We start from the raw sequence: 22,170 nt of genomic DNA, 5'->3' as shown, positions 1-22,170 counted from the left end.
CATCCTAATGACCTCATTTTATCTTGGTTACTTCTGTAAAGACTCTGTTTCCAAATAATGTCACATTCGCAAGTACTGAGGTTAAGACTTTGTCATACTTTGTGCATGAATACACAATTTCATCTATAACATTAATGTACCAAAAACTTAATGTTAATCTCTGTGTGGTTGTTATTTTTTCTTAAATTTTTCTGTTTTCCCACAGTAGACACATATCTCTTTTACAGTCTGAACAAATATTGTTCAAAAAGTAAGATAAATGATTTTTTTGAAGTCTCATTTTTGAATTATTCTCTACATTCTCAGTTTTATGTTATATAATTCTGTTTGCTTTAAATTGTTTTCTGATTCATCTAGAGTCCATTTGCATTAATGTAACATTTAGCAATCTGTCATCTCCATAATTATACATCTGTGATTATAGGTAGGATAAAAAAAAAACTTTCATCTCTGAATTAAAATAGCCTCATCATTTGATCTGTAGGGAGCAGACTGGTGTTACTGAGCAGTGTGAACACTATCAGTTTCCCCCAAATCCTGATACCCAAGACCATGAAAGTTTTCTCATGCATTAAGCAAATAGATGAAACATCTTTGCCAAGCTTATATGCAGAATGTCTTTCTATTTTGATTAAATGCTAAGCTCTTCATTGGTTTTGTGTGTTATTAGTTTTTGCATTTTGAAAGTCAGATAGGGTCTTATAAACTTTCTAATAAATTGACTTCTTTTTTTTATAGATTTGTCTGCAATGGATAACTCAATGTTTTTGGAATTATTTAGATTGGAGAGAAATCTGCCATTATATTGCTACTTGTGTTTTTCTTGGTCCTGATTATCAAGTGTATATCTGTATAGCTATATTCAAATATCTGCAACAAGACATTCTACAACACACTCAGACTCAAGATCTGCAGGTTTACCTAAAAGTAAGTGTCCTTATAGCTAAAGGGAACATGGTTAAGAATTAATGGCTACCATATATTCTTTACCTAATCCTCTATTGAGGAATACTTTGGTTGTTTCCATGTCTTGGCCACTGTGAATAATGCTGCGATGAACATGGGGCTGCATGTGTCTTTATGTACCACTGTTTTTGAGCTTTGGGGGTAGATACCCCTTAGAGGGATTGCTGGGTCATATGGTAGTTCTGTTCTTAATTTTCTGAGGAACCACCATACTTTCTTCCATAATGGTTGTACTAATTTACATTCCCATGAAATACTACTCAGACATTCGAAATGATGACCTAGTAACATTTACAACAACATGGATAGACCTTGAGAACATTATACTGAGTAAAGTAAATCAGCAAAAACTAAGAACTGTATGATTTCACATATAGGTGAGATATAAAATTGAGACTCATGGACACAGTTAAAAGTGAAGTGATTACCAGGGGAAAAGGGATGTGGGAGAGGGGTCGAAGGGAGGAGATTAGGGGAAGGGTGTAAAGAAGGACAAATATAAGGTGACAGAAAATGATTTTATTTGGGGTAATGGGTATACAACATAAACAACAGTTCAAATGCTAGAGAAATGTTTACCTGAAACCTATGTACTCTTATTGATCAATGTCACCCTGTTAAATTTAATTTTCTAAATTAAAAAAAAAAGAATTAATGGCTATCTTTGATGGGATGCTTAAGTCATATACTTTGCTAGACTCTCTTCTAATCCTACAAACAACCTATGGAGGTAGGTACTATTATCATCCTTATTTTAAAGGTGAGGAAACCAAGCCACTGAATTAAGTAAATTACCCAAAATTATACAGGTAGAGAATGAAGGAGCTGGGATATAAAATTAAGCTGTCTGGATCTGAAATTTTGTTTTTAACTAATGTGCTATGACAAAAACATATTGTTTTTATATTTCCATATCTCACATAGTCAATTAGAATATAAGTTACTGTGTTAAACGTAGGTTTGGTATTTTAAAAAATACATATAATTTCTCATGCCTTTATATTCTATATATTTTTAAACTTCCAACTATTTTTTATAAAATGTTTTCTTGAAAGATTATTTTATAACTGAATGTATTGGGGTAACACTAACTAAGAAAAAGTTTCAGTTCACATATCCACAGCACATCATCTTGTACAGTGTATTGTGTGTTCTCCAACTCAAATCTCCGCCCATAAATATTTGTTGCCCCCATACCCTTTTCCACCTCCCCTCTACTTCACAGCCCTCTCAGCAGTCATCACACCGTTGTCCATAAGTTTTTTCTCTTCTTTTTTCTGTTGCTCAATCCCCACCACCAGCCATTCAACCCTCCCCCAACCAAAAGTTGTCAGCTGACTACTATCTATGACTCTATCCCTATTTTGCTTGTTAGTTTATTTATTTATTTTTTAATTGTTAGTTTTTATTTTGTTCATTAGATTACACGCAGAATGAAATCATATGGTACTTGTCTTTCTGAGGCTGGTTTATTTCACTTAGCATAATGCTCTCTAGGTGCATCCTTGCTACATGCTGTTGCAAGGGTAGATTTCCTTCTTTTTTATGGTTGAGTAGTCTTCCATTATGTAAATGTACCATAGCTTTTTTATCCACTCATCTAGTGATGGATACTTGAGCTGCTTCCAAACCTTGGCTATTTTAAATAACACTACAATGAACATAGGAGTGTACATATTCTTTTGAATTAGTGTTTTGTGATTTTTTTTTTATTTTTTAAAATTTTTTTTTAGGGAGAAAGAGAGACAGAGAGAGAGAGAGACAGAGAGAGAGAAGGGGGGAGGAGCTGGAAGCATCAACTTCCATATGTGCCTTGACCAGGCAAGCCCAGGGTTTCGAACCGGCGACCTCAGCATTTCCAGGTCGATGCTTTATCCACTGCGCCACCACAGGTCAGGCGTGATTTTTTTTATATATTTCCAGAAATGGGATCACTGGGTCAAAAGGCTGTTGTTCCATTTTTAATTTTTTTAAGAAGCTCCATAACTGTTTTTCACAGTGACTGCTGTTGGCACCAGTCTGCATTCCCACCTACAGTGTATGAGGGTTCCCTTTTCTCCACATCCATGCCAGTACTTGTTTGTTGATTTATTGATGACAACCATTCTGGCAGGTGTGAGGAGAAGTGTCTGTTCAGGTTCTTTGCCCATTTTTTAATTGGATTGTTTTATTATTATTATTTTTTTATTTGGGTGTTGAGTTGTATACATTTTTTATAAGTTTTGGATAATAACCTCCCCTCAGATGTATCACTGGCAAATATGTTCTCTAAATCAATGGATTGTCTTTTCATTTTGTTGATGATTTCCTTTGCTGTGCAAAAACATTTTAGTTTGATATAGTCACATTTGTTTATTTTTTCTTTTGTTTCCCTTGCCCAAGCTGACAGATATATCAGGAAAAAAATATTGTTATGAGAAATGTCCGAGATTTTATTGCTTATGTTTTCTTCTAGATTTTTTATGGTTTGGAGTCTAACACTTAAGTCTTTAATGCATTTCAAGTTTATTCTTGTGTATGGTTGGTGGAAGTTGGTGTAGTTTCATTTCTTTGTGTTTATTTGTCTAATTTTTCTAACACTATTTATTGAATAAGCTATCTTTTACCTCCTTTGTTTAATATTGACTATAAAGAGGTGGGATTATTTCTAGGCTCTCTATTCTGTTTCATTGATTTTTTTACAACTGTTCTTATGCCAGTACCATGATGTTTCTTTTTATTACTAGGGCCTTGCAGTATAGTTTGTTATCAGATAGTGTGATTCCTCCAACTTTATTCTTTTTCCTCAAGATTGCTGTGTCTATTCGGGATATATTGTAGTTCCATATAAATTTTTGGCATATTTGTTCTAGTTCTATGAAATACCCCATTAATATAGTGATAGCCATTGTGTTGAATATATAGATTGCTTTGGGTAGTATAAGAATTTTAATGAAGTTTATTTTTCCTATCTATGAACATGGTATATGTTTCTACTTATTTTTATATTTTCTTTCTTGATATTTTGTAGTTTTCCAAATATATGTTTTATATCTTGGTTAAATTTATTCCTAGATATTTTATTCTTTTTGAAGCAATTGTGAATGGGATAGTTTTCTTAGTTTCCCTTTTTCAGAGATTTTATTGATATACAGAAAGATAACTTATATCTGGATATTTATTTTGTATTCTGTTATTTTATTGAATTAATTTAGTTCTAGTAGTTTTTTGATGGACTTACTAGGTTTTTCTCTATATGGTATCATGTCATCTGCAAATAATGACAGCTTTACTTCTTCCTTTCCAATTTGGATGCCTTTTATTTCTTCTTGTCTGATTGCTGTGGCTAGGAGTTTCAGTACTATGTTGAATAAGAGTGGTGAAACTGGACATTCATTCCTGCCCTATTCCTCATCTTAAGGGAAACATATATATTTTTGCCCATTGCATATGCTGTTGGCTGTGATTTATTGTATATGGTCTTTATTATGTTGAAGTATATTCTCTTTATTCCCATTTTACTGAGAGTTTGTATCATAAATGGAAGCTGGATTTTTTTTTTTTACAGGGACAGAGAGTTAGAGGGACAGATAGGGACAGACAGACAGGAATGGAGAGAGATGAGAAGCATCAATCATCAGTTTTTCTTTGCGACACCTTAGTTGTTCATTGTTCACCTTCTCATATGTGCCTTGACCGCAGACCTTCAGCAGACTGAGTAACCCCTTGCTTGAGCCAGCGATGAGTCCTTGCTTGGGTCCAAGCTGGTGAGATTTTTGCTCAATCTCAAAATGAGAGATGAGCCCGTGCTCAAGCCAGTGACCTTGGGGTCTCGAACCTGGGTCCTCCTCATCCCAGTCCGACACTCCATTCACTGCGCCACCACCTGATCAGGCAGAAGCTGGATTTTATCAAATGATTTTTTTGCATCTATTGATATGATCATATTGTTTTAATACTTCACTTTATGTGGTATATCACTTTTGTTGATTTGCAGATATTGTACCAACCTTGCATCCCCAGAATACATCCCACTTGATCATGATTTATTATCTGTTTAATGTATTGCTGGATCTGGTTTGCTGATATTTTGTTGAGGTTTTTATTATCTTTACTCATCAAGGATATTGGTGCAAAATTTTTTTTTTCTTTTTAGTGTCTTCCTGGTTTTAGAATTATGATAATGCTGGCCTCATTAAATGAGCTTGCGTGTCTTCCCTCCTTTTGAATTTTTTGGAATAGTTTCAGAAGCATAGGTAGTTCTTGTCGCATGGACAAGGACTTCTCAGAGACCACATGGTGTGCACCAAGGGACCTAGGGGAGACCGCATCACAATCCCCTATACAGGTTTCATGAGACAACCCTGACCTACAGTTCTTACAGGTATTTATTGATACACACAAATAAAAGTAGGAACAAGAATGAGGAAATCAGGAAGCAAAGAAGAGGAAATCAGGAAGGGGGCTCCCTTTATGTTTATCAAGATCTGCTTTACATATTTAGGTGCTACTATGTTGGGTGTATAAATGTTTACAAGAGTTATACACTCTTGTTGGATTTCTCCCTTTATCATTATGTAGTACCCCTCTTTATCTTTTACTGTAGCTTTTTTTAAAAGTCTATTTTGTCAGATATAAGTATTTGTACATCAACTTCTTTTTTCCTTCCATTGCATGAAATAGCTTTTTCCATTTCTTTACTTTTAGTCAATGTATGTATTTTGTTCTGTGGTGGGTGTCTTGTAGACAGCATATATATGGGTCTTGTTTTCTCATCCATTCAGCTACTTTACACTAGAAGTGATTATTGATAGGTATGTATTATTGCCGTTTTATTCTTTTAATTGTGTTCTCCTGTTTTTTCTTCTCTTTAAACCATACTCCTTAACATTGCTTGTAAATACTGGTTTGATGATAACAAGCTCTTTTAGCATTTTCTTGTTTGGGAAACTTAATTTTTCCTTTTTAAATGATAGCCTTGCTGATTAAAGTAGTCTTGGCTATAGATTCTTCCTTTTTATCACTGAATATTTCATGCCAATCTCTTCTGATTTTGTTGAAAAATCAGGTTATGGTCTTATGGGAGCTCCCTTGTCGGTAATTGTCTTTCTTTTGCTGTTTTTAAGATTCTTTCTTTGTCTTTCACATTTATCATTTTAATTATATGTCTTGACATGGACCTCTCTGAGTTCATCGTGTTTGGAATTTTCTTTGCTTCCTGGACTTGCATGTCTTTTTCCTTCACCAGGTTAGAGAAGTTTTCGTTCATTTTAAAAAAAAATAGGTTTTTGATCCTTTGCTCTCTTCTCCTTTTTGGTACCCTAAGTGGTGGATGTTATTATGTTTCATGTTATCCCAAAGTTCTCTCAAACTGTTATCATTTTAAAAAATATGTTTTCCTGCTCTGATTGGATATGTTTTTCCACCTTGTCCTTTATATCACTGATTTTATCCTCTGCTTCATTCTACCTACTGTTTATTCTTTCCAGTGTGTTCTTCATTCCTGACTGGTCCTTTTTAATGGTTTCTATGTACTTTCTTATGCTGTTGAGAATTCTGTAACTATGACTTTGAACTCTATAGCTGATAAATAGCTTGGCTTAATTTCATTTAGGTTTTTTTTCTGGAGATTTCTCCTTTTCTTTCATTTGGGGCATGTTTCTTTGTCTCTCAATTTGGGCTGACTCCCTGTGTTTGTTTCTATACATTAAGTAGATCTGCTGTGACTCCCAGTTTTCTTGGGATGGTTTTATATGGTAGATGTCCTGTGGATTCTAGTGAAACAGTCAGTTTCCTTGGTCACCTGAGCTAGTGCTTCAAGAATGTCCCCTCTGTGGGTTATATTGGCCCTTTTATTGTAATTGAGTCTTGATTGCTTTTGACCTATTAGTGCATGGTATTGACCCTTGGGTGTCTGACTGTGAAGTTCAACCCCGACCCCAGCATGCAAACTGCTGTGCAGGTGCTGACCACATAAAACTCAGTCACCGACACCTCCCGACTCCGCCTACTCTATACACGCTGGCCAAGGCAGCTGACTCTGCAGCTGGTCATAAACGTTGCAGGGTGAGGTGAAAGGGAGTCCAGAGAGTGGGTCTGTTGCTTTCCCAAATGTTGATGCCACACAAAGGGGAATGCCCCATCCAGGAAGACTGTGTCTACTGTATGGGAGAATGACTCAGCACAGGGATCCTGTTGGCTGTCCACCTGAGTCTCTCCCAGAGCGACAAACCCCAGACTCTACTCACATGACTCTAGTCCACACTACCCTTCCTACACCAGAGCTCAGGGTGAGTGGCTGTGAATGAAATTTTGTGCATTGGTCCTTTAAAAATGTGCCTGTGCCCTTGCCGGTTGGCTCAGTGGTAGAACGTCAGCCTGGCACGCGGAAGTCCCGGGTTCGATTCCCGGCCAGGGCACAGAGGAGAGGCGCCCATCTGCTTCTCCACCCCTCCCCCTCTCCTTCCTCTCTGTCTCTCTCTTCCCCTCCCACAGCCGAGGCTCCATTGGAGCAAAAAATGGCCCGAGTGCTGGGGATGGCTCTATGGCCTCTGTCTCAGGCGCTAGAGCGGCTCTGGTCGCAATAGAGTGACGCCCCAGATGGGCAGAGCATTGCCTCCTGGTGGGCGTGCTGGTGGATCCTGGTCGGTTGCATGTGGGTCTGTCTGACTGCCTCCCCGTTTCCAGCTTCAGAAAAAAAAAATACAAAATACAAAAAAAAAAAAGATGTGCCTGTGTATCTAGAGGAATCCCGTCAGCCCCTGGTAGACAGAAATCTTGCTGCTTTTTACAGTCAGATGTTATTTGAGTGCCTCTTCCTGGCTTTGGTGTTTTGGGCTGAGGAACCTGGCTTTGGGTTTAGGCCCCCTATTTCTCAAGGGGAATCCCCCACAGCTAATTTTTTTTTCTGGAACTTTAGGCGCCACCCATGGGATTGGGGCCAGCTCTTTTTTTTATCTTCACTTTTCCTGCCAGCCTCAATGTGGCTTTTCTCTTAATCTTTGGTTATGAGACTTCTCTTCAGCCAGTCTCAGTTGGTTATTAAGTTATTCAGGATTATTGTTCTATAATTTACTTGTAATTCCAGTTTGGTCCTGGTAGGAGGTGAGTGTATCTTCCAACTACTCTGCCACCATCTTGGATCTGAGATTATTCCATCATAGCACTCTTTTAAAAAAGTCACGACCATATATGTTAATATTTTAAAACAAAATGTAGTTGCTTACTTTCTCATTCACAATAATGTTACGTTTGAACTCTGGACTTCAGGAAATTAGTGATATATAAATACATCCCGGTGTGCAATTCTTGATGGCAGTCAACTCTATTTGTTTTAAGTTATAGTCTTTCTTTGAATTTATACCACTATTACTCTCACCATCCCATAGGTACACAATTGACACACATACAGGAAAACCAATAATTATCATTTGCTAGTTTTCTTTAGGTCAATGACTAATTTTTATGTAAATTAATTTTATCTCTATTCTTTACCATTACATATTTATCTTACTCTTTTCCATTTAGTGATGATTTTCTGTAAATAAATGTTATTGATTATTAAGATTGCCAAACTATCAAGTATTTTTATAAGTACTGAATCTAAAAGGTCTCAAACTTCTGGAATTATTACTGGGATTATTATTTTACAAACATTCTTAATAAAAAACGATACCAAGACAATGGCTGTACATGTAGGAGGAAAACTTAGGTAGAAAAATTAAAAAACCAATAACCCGCAGAAGGTAATTTGGAGCACAGGATGATTAAGCTAATGGGAATTTTGTTGAGGACAAAGTGTTCATTTCTTTTTGGTAAGGGATATTTTCTTCAGCTACGTGGCCAGTTATAGGAGCTCCAGGATCTGAAATTTCCCCAAACTCTTATATTTGTGTCTCTCTAGTTTATAATTCTCTAACCTCTTATCCTACTTTAGTTTTTCTTATGGTGTTTAGGACTGTTGAAATTATTTTATGTATATTTTTGTCAGTCTGCATCACTATAATGGGTAAGCTCCATAAGAACTTTGATTTTTGTCTATATTACTTACTAATGTATTTTCAATGCCTGGATCAATACCTACTGCATAGTCGGTAAATACATGTTGATAAAATAAACAAAGATCGTAAATAAATATAAAGAAGAGATGAATGAGCTTGGATTTAGTTTTATGCACATTAAATAACAAACATTACTATATTCAAATAGTTTTCACTTATCTCCCTTACTTCCAGAAGGGTGTCTTTATATTTCATCATCTTTAAATGTGATTAATGGTGGTAATTATTGCAGTTTCATCTCTTTCTTGACTACTGCCTGGAAAATTATAATAGGGTTTGCAAATGGTGACCTCTTTTAATGTGTCCCAAGCTCTGTTGTGCTCTGGGCATAATGCTATCAATTTAAAACTAAAGAATTTTTAAATGAGCTGAAGACATTATCTTTACAACGAAGTCATATTTAACTTACTAAAATTTTAATTGAATTGGTTTAAATCCAAATTAAGGACAGTCTGGCAAAAAGTTGTTAGTACTTGTCCTGGAACGAACCTTATTTGTAACTCCTGATGTTTGCAGTTATCTGAGAGATTAGAAAAATTGCCCATTGAATACTGACTTCACTTCACTTTTTGTTTTATTTTTAGCAGAAAGTCTCAACTTCACTGATCTCTTTTGGCAGAAAGTTATTTTCTTGTGAGATAAATTCCAGTGTAGTTTATTTAAATATTTATTTATATACTCCTTTTAACTACTCCATAAATCTTGTCTCGTTTGCAAAGTACACTAGTTTTGACTTATTGATATTTAAATAATAACAAAATTTTGATTAATTAAGTGGTTTTTATGTATCTCTAGGAAGCTCCCTTAAATTAGGAATAGCTGTATGATTTAAAATTTCTCATTTAACTATAGTTATAGGTATTAAACCTTGGAAATTATGTTTCATACCTTTTGATCCAAAATGTCAGCCTCGCCTACCTGTGGTGGCGCAGTGGATCAAATGCTGACCTGGGATGCTGAGGTTGCTGGTTCAAAACCCTGGGCTTGCCTGGTCAAGGCACATGTGGGACTTGATGCTTCCTGCTCCTCCCCCCACCCTTCTCTCTATTTTTTTCTCTCTCTACTCCTCTCTCTCTCCCCCCTTTCTAAAATGAGTAAATAAAAAAATTAAAAAAACAAACAAAAAACAACAACAAAATATCAGCCTCGTACTAAGGGAGAAAAAAATCTTACCAACAATTCTCCATGTTAGTACTTGTCACAGCCATGAAAATGTTTTTTTTTTTTTAAATTACATGTTATTCTCTGACTCTACATAGTAATAATTGTTTCTGAGAGGAAAGGAAGTGAAGTAGGAGATTTTTACTTGTTATTATATATATTTTTATGTGGACTTTTTATTTTTGAAGAATGGGCTCATACTTTTTTAATAATAAAACTATACTTTTTAAAAGGAAATTGAATAATTATATAAAAGTAGATAAAACAATCATATGACTTGTAAATAAGTTACTAAAAAACAAAACAACCAAACAAAAAATCTTGTTTATTATTCTTATTTTGATTAGACCACTGAATATTAGATTAAATGAACATCATTAGTATAAGTTGATATCAACAAGGTACTATTTCACAGTATACTTGCAGACACAACAAAAATGTGGGTGCATTATTCCCCACTCTGGTGATTAATAGATTAGTGCTGAGCCAGATGGTAACTTCTGAAGGAATACTAAAGAGCTTAGTTCTTGGACATGGGGTTTGGAACATTTTTATCTGTAACAGTTGATGAATCAGAAAATCTGGAGGCATCAACTTTCCAGAGAGAAAATAAATATCCTCAAACATTTCAGCAAGCTGGAAAGTCTAAAGTGTTTTTGTTTGTTTGTTTTTTGTTAATACAGTCATCCTCTCTCTCTCTCTCTCTCTCTCTCTCTCTCACACACACACACACACACACACACACACACACACACACACATACACATGGAAGACACAGATCCAGCCATAGGTCTATAGGGAGTTAGTTTAATAATACTGCAGAAGACCCTCAGTTTTAGCCAACTTACTGTGCTGCACTCCTCTCTAGCATACTACTAGGCTGGCAGTGATTTTGATTTTCGCTTGTGAATTCAACCTGAGGACAAACATTATTGAAATGCTAGGCTAGGGAAAGATTGCCTTCCTGTGAAAATTAGGCTGTGAAGTCTCAAAATACTTAATTAAAAGTCTTCAACTAAATTTTGCATATTATGACAAAATCAATTTATAATTATAAAAAAATTAGATTATTTTCAACCCAATCAGTTCATTGTCAAGAGGGATTTTTGTGTGTGTGTTGCTATTGCAGCTGTTGCTCAGAACACATTGACAGGGTAAGAAATGGAGATTAGTTTGAGAAAAACCAACTGAGTGCTAAGCTTTAAAAGAAAAAGTATATATACTATTAAAATATAACTCACATTTGAGAGAATAAATAATACAGGTCAGTATTATGTCAGCTGTAATCTGTAGATGTTTTCTGCATTGTCCTTGTATCACTGAGATCACCTGAACTAAAATTCTGGCTCTGTCTCTAACTGTGCAAACTGAGGCATGTTGCTTAACCTTGCTGTGCCTCAGTTTCTTCATCTGTATAGTTGGGTGTGCAATAATTTTATTACATAAGGTTGTTGGGGAATGAAATGAGATATCTGTAAAGTACTTCTAAAACATCTGGCGCATTACAAATTCTGTAAAAAAAAACCCACCTTATGTGAATTTCTACATTTCTGTTTCATGCCTCTCTCATCTCTTTCTTGTTCTTATTTAAGAGAAAGATGTGTAAAGAATACAGCATAAGACAGGGTTTTCTGTTGAGCCCGTAGCTGGATTATGTACTTTTGTTTCTGTTTTTATCTTCCAGCCCCACGATGTCTTAGTATATTGTATCATAGTAACATCAGGCATTGACGTCAGGAGCATTTGTTTACATAGGCCTTAATTGTCTGATTAAGGCCTATTTCGTTATGAACCCAGCCAAGATTGAATCATTGCTGTAGTCATCACATATGCCCATGAACCCCTCAACTGAATTAAAAAAAATTAGGGACCACATACTCTATCCTAACTATTTAAGAACCTCACATTCTTTCCAGAACCACAGACTCTATTTAAACTTCCTTAATCCTAAGAATCTCTAGGGTGCTTATTAAAACTGATATAGCTAGACTCCTCCCCAGACCTTTTAAAATAGAATTTTTGTGACAGAGTCTTGAGTTGTCAGATTTCAGTGCAAACTCTCAAATTGGTCAAAACTTTGAATATGTAAAAATGTTAACTTTGGAGCTTGAATCCAGAATGCCAGAATCAAGATTCAAAACTTCTGAAGATATGACATCCATGAATTTCTAATTTTGCCAAACACTCCAGAATGAACCTACAGAAGAAATATAACTTTCAGTTTATTTGTGTTTCTACCCCTTTGATCAGGTGAGAAAGTTCTGTTTTGTACAATAGGTGAGACACCACATACCATAGGTCATGTCTAGCAAGGGTAAAGAGGAGAGCTGTGTTCACTAAACCCCTTCTTCATTTGACTGTTATTATATAACCTGTTGCTTTTTATATGAAATTTGACATAATGCAAACTCTTTGTTAAGTGACCTCAGTGTACAGTAGATTCTACATATTTTTTGGTAAACATTTATTTTATATCACTTCCTGGTGATTATTACTAAGAATCAACCCTTAATTCAAATTTATCCCACCCAAAGTGACTTACTTTCTGTTTTTCCTCCATATTTTTTTCTATTAAATTTATTGGGTGATATTGGTTAATAAGATTATAAAGGATTCAAATGCACATCTCTATAAAACACGATTTGTATATATTACATTGTGTGTCCACTACCCAAAGTCAAATCATCTTCCATCACCATGTATTTGGCCCCCATTACCCATTACTATCCCCCACCCCTTCTCTCTGGTCACTACCATACTATTACCTGTGTCTATGAGGTTTTTAAAATGTTTTATTTTTAAATTACAGTTGACATACCTTATATTAATTTCAGCTGTACACCCCAATGATTAGACATTATATAACTTACTAAGTGATTATCCCAATAAATCTCACATCCGTCCAACACCATGCATAGTTTTTAGAATATTACTGACTATATTCCCTATGCTGTCCTTAAAATTCCAATGACTATTTTGTAACAATCAATCTGTACATTTTTACTCCTTCTTAACACGACCTTTAACATTTCTTGTAATACTTGTTTACTGGTGATGAACTCCTTTAGCATTTTTCTTGGCTGGGAAGCTTATTATCTGTCCTTTGATTCTAATTGATAGTTTTGCTGAGTAATCTTAATTGAAGGTCCTTGCTTTTTATCACCTTGAATATTTTTTGCCAATTCCTTCTGGCCTGCAAAGTTTCAGTTCAGAAATCATCTGATGGCCCTGGCTGGTTGGCTCAGCAGTAGAGCATCTGCCCGGCATGTGGAAGTCCCGGATTTGATTCCCAGCCAGGGCACACAGGAGAAGCGCCCATCTGCTTCTCCACCCCTCTCCCTCTCCTTCCTCTCTCTCTCTTCCCCTCCCACAGCCAAGGCTCCTTTGGAGCAAAGTTGGCCCAGGCACTGAGGATGGCTCCATGGCCTCCGCCTCAGGCACTAGATTGGCTCCTATTGCAGTGGAGCAACACCCCTGATGGGCAGACCATCACCCCCTGGTGGGCATGCCCAGTGAATCCTGTTCAGGTGCGAGCAGGAGTCTGTCTGCCTGCCTTCTCCCCACTTCTCACTTCGGAAAAATACAAAAAAAGAAAAAAAAATCAGCTGACTCTATGGGAGCTCCATTGTAGGTCACTAACTGCTTTTCTCCTGCTGCTTTTAAGATTCTGTCTTTGTCTTTAACTTTTTGAATTTTAATTATGATGTGTCTTGGTGTGGGTCTCTTTGGGTTCATCTTGTTTGGGCCTCTCTGTATTTTATGAACTTGTGTGTTTTTTCCCTTAACTAAGTTAGGGAAGTTTTCTGTCTTTGTTTTTTTAAATAGGTTTTTAGTTTCCTGCTTTCTCTCTTCTCCTTCCACCCCACCCCATGCTGTGAATGTTTGTATGCTTGAAGTTGGTATGCTAGCTATTCTGATTGGGTGATTTTTACTTCCTTATATTTCAAATGACTGATTGGATTCTTTGCTTCAATTACTCTACTTTTGATTCCCTATAATATGTTCTTCATTTCAGTTAATGTATTCTTCATTTCTGACTGGTTCTTTTTTATGTTTTCTCCTTTTGTTTTTATGTGCTTCATTTCTTCGTTGAAATCTCACTGAGATCATCTTCTCTCCCCCTAAGTTCATTGAGCATCTTTATAACCAGTGTTTTAAACTCTGTATCTAGTACTGTAGTTTGTCTACATTTTATTTAGTTCTTTTTCTGGAGTTTTGTTCTGTTCTTTCATTTAGACATATTTCTTTGTCTCCTCATTTTGACTGCCTCCTTGTGTTTGTTTCTATATATGAGGTAAAGATTCTATGTCTCCTGGGCTTGGTAGAGTGGCTTTATGTAGTAAGTGTTGTATAGGACCCAGTGACACAGCCTCCCTGATTACCCAAGCTGGGCACTCCAGGTGTGTTTCCCTGTGTGCTTTGTACACCCTCCTGTGTTGGTTGAGCCATGACTGCTTTTGGCATGTCAGTGGGTGACACTTACCCTCTGGCTGTTTAGCTGCAGGACTGGATGTGACCACCAACCATTATGGAGGATCAGCTGTTCAGGGGCTCACTCCAAACAGCAGGCCTTTCTTCAGTGGGGCTCTGTTGGCTGCTGAGTGATACATCCCTTGAGTGTATCATTTGTGGAGATGGTTAGGTGATTGTGCTTCTAAAGGTGTTCACTGGGTGCTCTTGCTCTGGGACCTCTTGAGGGGGATACAGGCCAAGGTCAGCCACTGCCTGCATTCTGCTCAGGGCCACTTGGCATGAGCTACAAAGTGAGCTGCAGATGGCTGCTATTTGTGCTTGATTTGGAAGTACTCAGGCAAGGCCAAGCTGATCGCTGTTAGTGCCAGGCCTGAGACCACATAGCAAGAGGTACAGGACTTGTTGAGACCAGATGCTGCTTGTTTGAAAAATTTTAGTTAAATATGAAGCATGAACCAGCACAGTCCACATCAGTGTGGACCTGAAAGTTAGGTGGGGTTGGGTCTCAAGGAATCACTGAGGTGGGTGAACAGTGATAGCTAGGTTGATGGAGTTTCAGATGTGATGCCTACTGGCTGTGTGGGGAGAGATCATCATGGAAACAGTGGCCTCTGCCAGCACTTCTGTCCGGGAGAAAGGTGCTCCTCCAGCTTCTGCCTTGAAGCCAGATACTTCAGTTCCTCCCTGTGTGCCCCTGGTGCCTTTCAAGCTGCTGCCCCAGTGCTGGAGCTCAGAGGGAAGGAGTCCGAGTAAGTACATGTGTGGACCCTTTCAGAGGAACTGTCTGGGACGTTAGCTACCCTCTGTCTCCCACAGCCTAAATACCCATGGTTTTTACAGCCAGAAGTTATGGGGACTTCTTTTCCTGGCACTCGAACTCAGCACTGGGGGACTTGGTATGGGTTTGGGACCCCTCAGTCCTCAGGGTAACTTCTTCAGCTGAGATATCCCTCTAGATTTTGAACCACCAGATGTGGGTGTGGAACCTACCTCTTCTGTGTCTCTGCCCCTTCTACCAATCTCAGTGTGATTTCTTTGTTTAATTTCCTAGTTATAGGGTTTCCACTTAACCAGACTTCAAACAGTTCTGAGTGATGCTTATTGAAGTTTGGGTGTAATTTTGGTGTGGTTGTGGGAGGATGCGAGTACTATGTTTACCTATGTCACCATCTTGCATCTAGAAATTGAGCTTCAGTTTTATATCTCACATATGATTGAAATCATGTGGTTCTTACCTTTTTTTGACTGACTTACTTAGCTTAGTGTAATATTCTCAGGATCTATCCATGTTGTCATAATGGACAGTATTTTATCTTTCCTTCAGGATGAGTAGTTTTCCATAGTATATAGGTACCACATCTTTTTTATCCAGTCATCTATCAAAGGACACTCTTGTTTCCATGTCTTGGCCACTGTGAATAATGCTGCAGTGAACATAGGGGTGCATATATCTTTACAAATAAATGTTTTCAGGTTTTCTGGGTAAATACCCAGATGTGGGATTGCTGGGTTATATAGTAGTAGCTCTATTCTTAATTTTTTGAGGAATCACCATTCTGTTTTCCATAGTGGCTGCACCAGTCTGCATTCTCACCAGCAGTAAATGAGGTTTCCTTTTTCTCTATAACCTTTCGAACACTTATTACCTATCTTGTTAATAATAACCATTCTAACAAGTGTGATGTGGTACCTCATTGTAGTTTTGATTTTAATTTCCCTAATAATTAGTAAAATTGAGCATTTTTCATATATCTGTGGTTATTTGTATGTGTTCTTGGAGAAGTGTCTATCAGGTTCTCTGTCCATTTTTTTTTAATTAGATTGTTTGTTTGGTATTGAGTTTTGTGAGTTCTTTATATGTTTTGGACATTAACTTCTGTTGGAGCTGTTATTTGCAAATATTTTCTCTAATTTTGTTGGCTGTTTTTTTGTTGTTGTTGTCAGTTTTTTAGGCTATGCAGCAGGTTTTAGTTTGATATAGTCCCATTCATTTATTTTTGCCTTACTTCCCTTGCCTTTGGTGTCAAATTCATAAAATGTTCTCTACGATTCTTTATGATTGGGTCCATAGTTTAGTACATCTGTTTTCTATGTAATTTATCATTTCAGATCTTATATTTAGGTCTTTGATCCATTTGAATTAATTTTGGTATATGGCGATATACTGCAATCTAGTTTTATTTTTTTGCAGTAGCTTTTCCATTTTCCCAGCATAATTTATTGAAGAGGGTTTATTTTCTCTATTGTGTATTTTCGGATCTTTTGTCAAAAGTTATTTGCCCATATACATGCGGTTTTATTTCTGAACTCTTGATTCTGTTTCATTGGTTGGGTGTCTTGTTTTTCTCTTAATACCATGCTATTTTGATTATCATCATATTTTAGTATAATTTGAAGTCAGGGGTATCTCTGGCTTTATTTCTTTTTGTTAGAATTGATTTGGCTATTCATGGTCTTTTGTGGTTCCATGCAAATCTGATTTTTAAAATTCTATTTATTTATTTAAATTTTCTTTACACAATTAGTTTTAACAGGGTGACATTGAATGGAACTTGACTACAGTTTGTCTCCTTGTACCAAAATTAATTCAAAATGGATCAAAGACTTAAATATAAGATATGAAACAAATTACGTAGAAGAAAACATAGGTACTAAACTCATGGGCCTTGGCCATAAAGAACATTTTATGAATTTGACTCCAAAGGCAAGGAATGTGAAGGCAAAGATAAATGAATAGGACTACATCAGACTAAGAAGCTTTTTCACAGCAAAAGAAACTGACAACAAAACCAACAGACAGCCAACTAAATGGGAGATGATATTTTCAACCAACAGCTCAGATAAGGGCCTAATATCCAAAATATACAAAGAACTCATAAAACTCAACAACAAACAAACAATCCAATAAAAAAAATGGGAAGAGGACATGAACAGACACTTCTCCCAGGAAGAAATACAAATGGTCAATAGCCTGGAAATGCTGAGGTCGCCGGTTCGAAACCCTGGGCTTGCCTGGTCAAGGCACATATGGAAGTTGATGCTTCCAGCTCCTTCCCCCTTCTCTCTCTCTGTCTCTTCTCTTCTCTCTCTCTCTCTCTCCCTCTCTCTCTCTCTCTCTCCCTCCCTCCCTCTCCTCTCTAAAATGAATAAATAAAAAATAAAATAAAATAAAAAATAATAAAAAGTTATGATAAAAAAATGGTCAATAGATATATGAAAAGATACTCATCTACACTAGCTATTAGAGAAATGCAAATCAAAACTACAATGAGATACCACCTCACACCTGTTAGATTAGCTATTATCAACAAGACAGGTAATAACAAATGTTGGAGAGGCTGTGGAGAGAAAGGAGCCCTCGTTCACTGTTGGTGGGAATGTAAAGTAGTACAACCATTATGGAAGAAAGTATGGTGGTTCCTCAAAAAATTAAAAATAGAACTACCATATGACCTAGCAATCCCTCTACTGGATATTATTCTATTTTTTTAAATACCATTGGGATTTTGATGAGGATTGCATTAAATGTGTATATTTCTTTGAGTAGTATTACCACTTTAACTAAGTTGATTCCTCGAATTTATGAACACAGAGTATCTTTCCATTTCATTGTATCTTTTTCAATATTTTAAAATAATACTTAGTAGTAGTTGTTTTTTTTATATAGGTCCTTTATATTCTTTGTTAAGTTTATTACTAGGAGGCTTTGACTAATTAGCTCAGTTGGTTAGAGCATGGTCCCAAAATACCAACATTATACATTCGATCCCCAGTCAGGGGTACATATAGTAAGTGACCAATGAATGCACAACTAAGTGAAACAACTAGATAAATGCATCTCTCTCTCTCCACCCCTCCTCACTCTCTAAATTCAACAATGAATTAAAAAAATATTTCTAAGTATTTTATTCTTTTTTTGAAAGTGCAAAAGGAATTCTTTTTTTCATTTCTTTTTCTGTAGTTTCATTGTTAGCCCTTTCAGTAGTATAAATGTTCATGTACATTCTCATGCCTCCTGACCATCCAGAGTAACTGGAACTAATTTCATTTTTTGAAAAAAAACCTCACTACTGGGTGTCAGCGAGCATGAAAAAAAACTCACTACTCAAAGGGTTAGTATATAGGAAAGCAGTTGATTTTTGTACATTGACTTTGTATCCTGTCACTTTACTGCATTTAAAAATACACATTTGATTTTATTATGACCACGATTAACATCTTTAGTATTTACTGAATACCAGGCACTGGGCAAAGGGATTTGCAGGTAGTATGCATTTACTCATTGATGTATTCAGCAATTGTGCAACACCTGTGTCCTAGGCACTATTGTAGTCACAAGACAAGCCATGCCCCTACCCACACTGACTTTTCATTTTACTGATAGGTAAATAATATGTGAATAATTATGTTTTAGATATTGATAGATCTTATTATAAGGACATCAAGCATGGTAAGAGGTGAGTCAGAGTTGTTATTTATAAAAATATTCCAGCAAAGGCTACTCTGAGGGAGTGAGTAGAAACCTGAATAAACCAGAGGAGAAAAACGATTCAAAGACTTCTGAGAAAAACATTTGTAGATGGGAAGAAAGGCAAATGCAAAAGCTCAGAGGCAGGAATGAGCTTGACCCTCTCAGAAAGTGTTGATGACAGCTGTGGCCAGAGCAAGGTGAGGGAGCAAGAATGGTAAGAGGTAAGACAGTCAGATCACCTAAGGTTTTACAGTTCATGGTAAGGAGGCCAAACAGAAAAACCTAATGCTGTTACAGCTCACATTCTACACAAGAGAAACTGGGGCTTAAAGAGTCAGTAAACTTTCCCAGTTCATATATCTAGTAACTAACCCAATGAAGTTTGAACCTTTTTATTTTTTGGTCTGAATCCAAAATCTGTGCTCCTTTTAGTATATCAAATTGTTTTTCATTGATTAGTCATGGACACACCTTTAAAAAAAATAGATGATTCTAAATTCAGTGGCCCTTCTAATAACATGTTCTTGAATTTTTTTTTTAAGATTTTATTTATTCATTATAGAAAGGGGAGAGAGAGAGAAAGGGGGAGGAGCTGGAAGCATCAACTCCCATATGTGCCTTGACCAGGCAAGCTCAGGGTTTTGAACCAGCAACCTCAGCGTTTCCAGGTTGACGCTTTATCCACTGTGCCACCACAGGTCAGGCGTACATGTTCTTAAAAGTAATAAAAACCCAGTAGATACATATTTGAAACTAGGTTCTATATACAAAGGAAAGGGGGAAGTTGTGTATGTGCCATGTCTTTAATATAAATAGACGCAAACATTGTGCTTTAGAAATGGTAACTTTTAATGCTTTTTATTGATTTAATCTTTGAACCTCAGAATTAATGAAGATAACAAATCATTGAAGGCACACTGGTTTAAAATACATTAGTTACAAAAGGAAACTGCAATGTGGAATGAACTTCCTAATTATATACAAATTACTCAAAGGAAAACTTCTTGAACAAATAGTTCACTGTTTATATAAAAGGAATGGTGTTACTGGTCTTCCTATTTAAAAAATAAGAGATTTCATGTTTTTTATATAGAGTACAATATACTTAGGTCTATAAATGAAAAGATACTAAAGTAGTATTCAGAAGAAATGGTGTGTTATAACTTGAACGAGAAGCTGGCCATCTAAATGGTCATAATTACAAAGAAAAGATATCCACTAAAAAGGATAATGAAGAATATTTAGGATAAAATAAAAAGTATTCTTTTTTTTTTATAAAAAGTATTCTGATCTGAAGACAGAAAATGGAATTCAGAGATTTTGAAATGTTTTTCAGAGCTAAAACTGCCTGTGTATTTTAAATATGAACTAAGTCATTTAAAAACATTTTCTTTGAAATGAATATTTAACTTTTGCCGTATGGGATAAGACCTTAATAACCTTATTTGCCATTTTTAAGAATGTGTCTATAGAATAGTTATCAGAGTATTTTTAAATTTTAAAACAAATGTCTAAAATAGAAAGCATAATTAAAAAAATACATTCTAATGAATAAAAAATACATATAAACCAAGTAAAAGCTATAGCTCACCATAGCCAGTTTTTATTTTTATTTTATTTATTTATTTGTTTATTTATTTATTTTAATTTTTTTTTTTTGTATTTTTCTGAAGGTGGAAATGGGAAGGCAGACAGATTCTCGCATGTGCCTGACCAGGATCCACCTGGCATGCCCACCAGGGGGCGATGCCCTGCCCATCTGGGGCATTGCTCTGTTGTGATCAGAGCCATTCTAGCACCTGAGGCAGAGGCCATGGAGCCATCCTCAGCACCCAGGCCAACTTTGCTCCAATGGAGCCTCGGCTTCGGGAGGGGAAGAGAGAGACAGAGAGGAAGGAAAGGGGGAGGGGTGGAGAAGCAAATGGGCTCTTCTCCTTTGTACCCTGGCTGGGAATTGAACCCGGGACTCCTGCATGCTAGGCCAACGCTTTACCACTGAGCCAAACGGCCAGGGCCTAGTTTTTATTTTTAAAATGGAATAATAATTAAAATGTTAAAATAGATTTTGCTTATTTTTGTGCAGAAAAGAATTAGAACTCTTGTTCAAATGATGTCATCTCTTATTGTAATTCACAGTTAATGAACAATAAGCATTCATTAAAAATCAAAAATATGTACTAAAACAAAATTTTCAGCATTGAATTTTTATTCTCTGGTTAAAATAACACATAACTATGATTTTTCTCCAACTTATATATAGTTTTAGTAAATAGGTGATCAATGCCAAATCACACATAATTTGAATGAAAAGAATGGATAATTTTAAGAGAGTTCAGTATCTACAACAATAGCTGTTTAAGTGAATTCTGGAAGAGTTATATTGGTTAATTCTATTTTTTTTCCTCAAAGACCAAACAAACCATTTTGGATAGTAGAGAAATCTACAAATACTCAATATTTCTGCTATTTATAAGATGATTATCTTTTCTTTGATTCAGTTGCTTATACATGAAACTGGAGACAATATAAATACCTAGCTGTTAATGTTTTAGAAAATGGACCTGTCTTATTCGACTCTGTGTCTTCAGCTTTTTTTTTTTTTTTTTAACAGAGACAGAGAGAGAGTCAGAGAGAGGGATAGACAGGGACAGACGGACAGGAATGGAGAGATGAGAAGCATCAATCATTAGTTTTTCGTTGCGCATTGCGACACCTTAGTTGTTCATTGATTGCTTTCTCATATGTGCCTTGACCGTGGGCCTTCAGCAGACCGAGTACCCCTTGCTCGAGCCAGCAACTTTGGGTCCAAGCTGGTGAGCTTTGCTCAAACCAGATGAGCCCATGCTCAAGCTGGCAACCTCAGGGTTTTGAACCTGGGTCCTCAGCATCCCAGTCCAACGCTCTATCCATGGCACCACCACCTGGTCAGGCTCTTCTGCTTTTAACTGAGAACCTTACATGCAATTAGAGAATAAATAAGTTAATAATGAATGAAGAAATGAAAGAATGTATGATACATCACAATTATTTTAAAATCAAGAGTAGAATTAATTCTACTTC

At 36.3% G+C, this 22,170-nt stretch overlaps 1 protein-coding gene across 1 annotated transcript in view; it reads left to right on the top strand.

Annotated features, from left to right (window-relative positions):
• TBC1D32 (TBC1 domain family member 32) overlaps positions 1-22,170 on the top strand; it is a 248,526-nt gene that overhangs the window by 212,634 nt on the left and 13,722 nt on the right. The window contains exon 32 of the mRNA XM_066248097.1: positions 739-927. Within this exon, the coding sequence (XP_066104194.1) occupies positions 739-927 (189 nt within the window). The remainder of the gene's footprint in view (positions 1-738; positions 928-22,170) is intronic.

The sequence above is a fragment of the Saccopteryx bilineata genome, chromosome 12 (assembly GCF_036850765.1).
Source record: "Saccopteryx bilineata isolate mSacBil1 chromosome 12, mSacBil1_pri_phased_curated, whole genome shotgun sequence".
In the NCBI taxonomy this organism is placed as follows: domain Eukaryota; kingdom Metazoa; phylum Chordata; class Mammalia; order Chiroptera; family Emballonuridae; genus Saccopteryx; species Saccopteryx bilineata.
This window is presented reverse-complemented; position numbering and strand designations above follow the sequence as displayed.